This window comes from Austrofundulus limnaeus, unplaced genomic scaffold, assembly GCF_001266775.1.
Source record: "Austrofundulus limnaeus strain Quisiro unplaced genomic scaffold, Austrofundulus_limnaeus-1.0 Scaffold207, whole genome shotgun sequence".
NCBI classification, from domain to species: Eukaryota; Metazoa; Chordata; class Actinopteri; order Cyprinodontiformes; family Rivulidae; genus Austrofundulus; species Austrofundulus limnaeus.
In genome coordinates, this window is record NW_013952609.1 from 760,287 (window position 1) to 765,672 (window position 5,386).

Genomic DNA, 5,386 nt, shown 5'->3' on the forward strand with positions numbered 1-5,386 from the left:
GTATAACAACTGAATGTTTAACATGACATCTGACTTAATGCTGACTCAGCAGTCACACAAATGACAAAAGGGTTATAAGGGCGTATAAACTGCATGTGCATGTACAGTGTGTACTGTGTGTACTTTGACTCACCACTCCGATGGAGAAGTAGTTGTTCACGATGCTATAAGGCACCGGGTCCCCTCGCTCCTCCTTGTCGGTCGGCGTGACATCAATCTTCCAGCGATCCAACATCACCTCTGTGCTGTTCTCCACGTCCCGCAGGATTTTAAGAAGACTTTCGCCCTCGTAGCCTCAGAGCAACATGAGAYAAGTGACATTTTAAAATCTGTTTCCAACACTTGTACCAAACACAACAAGCAATCCTGAAGTGATTTATTAAAGCAAATAAACAAAAAACACAAAGATGAAACACTCTGTAGCAGTTTTAAGATTCTTTAGTGTCTGAACAACTTTTAGATGTTAAGCTCGCACTTTATTCTCTTTTACACAGACATGTAACAGGTGTGGCCAAGTTGTTCCACGTTTCTGCTTTTTACCTCCTCCCCATCGAAGACATCGAGCCAAATCATTGCCCGTCCCAAGAGGAAGTATACACACAGGGGGGTTCCTGTCCAGGTTGGCTTTATCTGAAAAACATCACAACAAGACTGGAAACTAAGCCAAACCAAAAAAGGAAAACTTGTAAACAATGCATCAAATCCATTTTTGCAGCCTTGTTTGTAAAACAGCAATATATAAAATTTCAGCTGTAAAAAAAGAAGAAAAAAGACATTTTTCCTGACGGTTATTACCTGTCTTTGTTTTGATTGGTAAAAAAATTGAAGCAATTTTTGAAGCCCAAACAGGTAACATCTTGGAGGCCAAACTGTGGAGGCCAGGTGATTTTTGTTTTTTTCTAAATGATTACTAATATGTTATTTTCCAACTCACGTAATCATCCTATTTGACCAGCCCTGATTGCAACAACCTGGGCTTGAAACAAGTCTTCATACACATCAACAACAAGAGTCACAGAAGCTTTGAAAACTAATAAAAAACATCTGTTTTTGCCTAAAACAAACAAAAAAGAGCTGCATTTCCTGTATTTGTGCAGAACTTTAATAGAGAACAGTGGGTCTAGTGTAGAGCTCCAGATTTGTGATTTTCTGCTTAACATCTGACTCTAAGGCAACAACACAAAAATGTATTAATGGTACCAATGAAGTCCAGGATCCAGCCCACAGTGCCGTCCCCTCCACAGGTCAACACTCTGAAATCAGGAACTTCTCTGAAGAAGCTCAACCTGCAACAAACACAGAGAGCGTTCACGTCGATGCAAATATTTCACTTTTTTTTCTTCTTTTGATGAATCAAATCAAAAGAAAAAAAAATTCACTTTTCTTTAATGCAGCACAGCCTTTCAGCTGTGTTCTTCGTGCACAGAGATTTATCTAAATCCTTAAACCTCTTGATGATATTATGAGCTGTAAACGATGGGATATTCCTCCAGTTTTGTYTTTCATACTTTCTGCTCATTGCAACCAGAAGGTTTAAAAAAGAGAAAGAGAGCTGCTGGGTGTTGTCATCTCTCTCTGCATGAACAAAAGTTGGTTATGTTAACGCCTGATGTAAAAGTTACCACCTTCAGGGGTGGAACCAGGAAGAGACATATGTTTAAAAGGTTGAATCATCATGAGTCTCTGTCTCAGAGCAGCCTGGGACAGTTCAGAGGATGAAGGTCATTTTCCTCTGAGGCCTGCTGACTGTTTGCTAATGTTATTTTTTTGAAGATATTCAACTGGCTTTCTGCTTTATTATCCAGATTTCCATTTATTGATGACAAATTACCTTCATTCCTTTCTATTTATTTTATTTGAAGGCGCACTATTTTAAAACTGTTCCATTAATCGTTGACAGTTTTTACAGACTCGTGACCTCATCTTTACTTCTGATAAATTCAGCCTCTCAAAATCCCTGTTTTATACCCAGTCCTGTTACTGGCCAACTACACTGCAAAAATTGTCCGTGTAACTAAGTCTTTCAATCTTTTATCCAATCAAAAGGAATTTTGGATCTTGTTTCAAGACTAATATACTCAGCGAGAGCAGAATGTGTTGGATTATTAATATTGTTAGCCTGGAAATGTTCCCTTATTTTAAAAAGAGCAATTGTTTTATTCCATTGACCTATTATTTCACCTAATTTGAGTCCGAATATTTTCAAATTGCTCAAATTAGCGGAAGTAATCTGCCAACAGAATAGGACAATTGCACTTCTTGAAAAGAAAAACACCATTTGGTTGGATATAATATTTAAAGACTTGGTTAGATGGACATTTTTTGCAGTGTAACCAGATTATATGAAAATATCCACCTGTTTCTTATTTGTATCCCTAATTTTTCCAGTGTTTTGTTGCCTCAGTTCCAACTTTTATAGATGTGTTGCTGCCACGAAATCCAAATTTTGCCTTATTTTTTGTAACAATAGCACATTAATTTTGTTTAAACACTTAATATATTTATTATATTGCATCGTGAATAAAGTAAGCAGTAAGCCCAGTAATATGGCTTTATGAGTTGATGCAATCTGTTTTCATTTACAATTTTCACTACGTCCAAGCTTTGAAGGTGGGGTTGTGCACCAACTTTTAAAATGTGACAGGTTTATTTAAATAATACAATTGAAAATGTTTTTTTTWAAATATTATTTCAACTTTTTGTACTTTTTGTCTTTAATCCCAACTTGACACAAAACACTAGGGTATTTCTGAGGTCTCTGCTGGACTGCAAACCGTACCTAATCGCACAAAATAACACATGTCTCAGTGATATTATTCATTCAGTGAGGTAGCCTGTCTGTTTGAGGACTAATCGGATCAGGAGAGGCAATGTTCAGTCCAACTTCTTCCGTTCCTTCACAATAACAAAGCCCTAACTGAATGAGCCAGCCTCCCAGCCTCGTATGGCGGGTAAATGATTCGCTCAATTACTCTCCAACTGGGGCCGCAAACCACATTATGCACAAAACAGACGGCTGCAAAGATGAAAGGCAACTTTGGTGATATTTAAATACCAAGAAACAAACACTTAATTTGCTGTAATTGTATTAGAGAGGCAGCTAATTGACAGCAGCGTGCGCGGCTGCCTCGGCCTCGCGGTGTCCGGCGGCGACCGCTCGCCCTGCTAATGTGCGCTGCYGCGAGCGCACTTGAAGAAATATTAACGAGGTTACGACGAAGCGAGGTCATCTGGAATGTTGTGAAGCTCTGGACGGAGCTGCAGGAGCAGGCGATGCTTCTTCGGGAGAAAGCAGGTGGAAATGTCGACCCACACCTCAGCCCAAACCGCCAAGATTTGATTTTTCCCTGTTTGCTGCTGTTTATTTAGTTTTTTTTAATAAGTCACAAAGAAGCCGCTTTCCGATCTAATCAGAGCCAAACAARGTGGCGGCACGATGCCGAAGCATTCCTGCGACTTCAAACGCTGCTGGATGCAAACGGTAAAGTGAAGGAGCCTRGTGCATGAAAGCGATAGATTCACTTTCCTAATCACAGCCGTGAACCGTGAACCGCCGGGCTGCGGCGAGCGGCCGCTCCGTGTGCGTGATCACATGTGGGGAGGTGAGATTTTCTCCCCCCTGCGTCCGTCAGTCGTTTGCGTCTCGAGCTGTGCCTTCAGATTTATGCAGACGCAGCTCATCCCAGGCTCCGGCATGGCACCAGCGTCTGCAGGGTTTGTTATACGTGAACTCACCTCATTTGTGTTAGTTAATGTGTGGAGGAGAGACGAGTGGACGCTTTAATACAAAAGGCCTCTCCTGCATGTGATGGTGGTCATTATGTGTGTGAGCAGTGATGTGTAAACACATCGTCAGCTGGGAGGCAACAAAACAAAAAGAAAGTCCGTCTTAACTTTAGTTTTGGGATTTATTCCTTTTCTCTTTACAGTTTAGCAATTATTGTAAAGGCCTGACCATTTGCTTTAAAGAATTTGAAAACAATTTGCATCAACTTAAAATTTTTGCCATTTTTTTTCGCAGAGAATTTTCTAACCCTGTCAAACGTTTCATTTTAAAAAAACACAGTTAAAAACAAAATAAAGACATCATTGTAATATCTAGTGTGTATTTTGCTACTAAAATACTAAAACTGCTAATTTGTGCAGCATAGCAGGAGGGATCCTTTGAGTTTTCATTTATCCTTCTGTATTTTATGTTCACGTGGTGTCGATAAAACAAGAATAATAAGTTCATTTTCCMTTTAAACTGAGCTTTAAAGGATACATAAATCCTTTTTCACATTTAAATCCTTCATGGGGTATCTGTAAAGTGGAACTGCAAGGCTTTGGTCTGAATTCATCATTATTGTAACRCCACAAGCCCCGCCCCTTTTCTGGGGTGTGTCTCAGATCAAGTTGTTTTGAGACTCTGTCTTTAAACTCCTCCCCKCTCCAGCTTCCAGACCGGTCCATTCTGGTTAGATAGAGGGGTTTATGACAATARAGCTYTGCAGAAACTTTGCCTTTAAGCTAATTTTGATGATATATTACTAATATCTTGCTAGGCGACAGGAGATACACCGGSGTTAGGGCGGGAGGCTAGACCGTCCAAATTCACAGCCACCTTTTTCTGATCTTCACTGTTTACCAAGGCCTACCCAGTATAAATGGGTCGGGTCTTTCAAAGGACATGAATTTGGACACACCCAGAATCTTTAAAAACAACTGACACAACTTGTGTTTTATGTTCTTGTTAAATCTTAAACAAATCTAATGAGCTGATTGATAAAACCAACATCATATAGATTAGCTGTGTGCTGTGTTACATACCCAGGCATGGGTCCATTCTTGGCCAGGTTGTACACTTGTCTTGGGTTTAGAAGGTACTGGAACTTTCTGTAAATTCTACAATTTAAAAAAAAAAAAAAACAAAGAGTGAAAGCAGCACAGTTTCATTCTGTCACACACAAGACCCTAAGCCATTAGATTAAGTGTGCTAAAGGGGGCAATAATCAGAACGGGACATGCCAGTGGACCGGGCAGTGGGGTGGGAAAAGCTCAAAGCCCCCTGGAGGAAAAATCATTAGAAAGACTAATTCATTTTAATTTCAATTTCATTACATCAACTGGCTGAAGTCATATTTTGATCTCATAATTTAAACAAATGAGGGTGGGCATAATAAGAAGTGAATGAATATGTTTTAGTAATAACCCAATTAGGCCTGGTTTAAAGGGAGGGGGGTCGTCAGGGACATGACAATGGTCTGAGATGTGTGTGCGTGTGTGTGTGTGTGTGTGTGTGTGTGTGTGTTTTAAATAAAAAAACTATACAAGTTAGAATATGAGAAGAAAATTCTTGAAAATATGTTGTGGAAAACGGAGCACCTCAAGGCAGTATGATAAGTCC

At 39.7% G+C, this 5,386-nt stretch overlaps 1 protein-coding gene across 1 annotated transcript in view; it reads right to left on the bottom strand.

Annotated features, from left to right (window-relative positions):
- Positions 1-133: 133 nt before the first annotated feature.
- The window catches only part of dgkb (diacylglycerol kinase, beta), a gene marked incomplete at its 3' end in the record, with an annotated part of 46,666 nt that continues 41,413 nt past the window's right edge, over positions 134-5,386 (bottom strand). Inside the window, 4 exon segments of the mRNA XM_014019014.1 lie at positions 134-294; positions 541-630; positions 1,201-1,286; positions 4,810-4,884. Of these exon segments, the coding sequence (XP_013874468.1) occupies positions 134-294; positions 541-630; positions 1,201-1,286; positions 4,810-4,884 (412 nt within the window).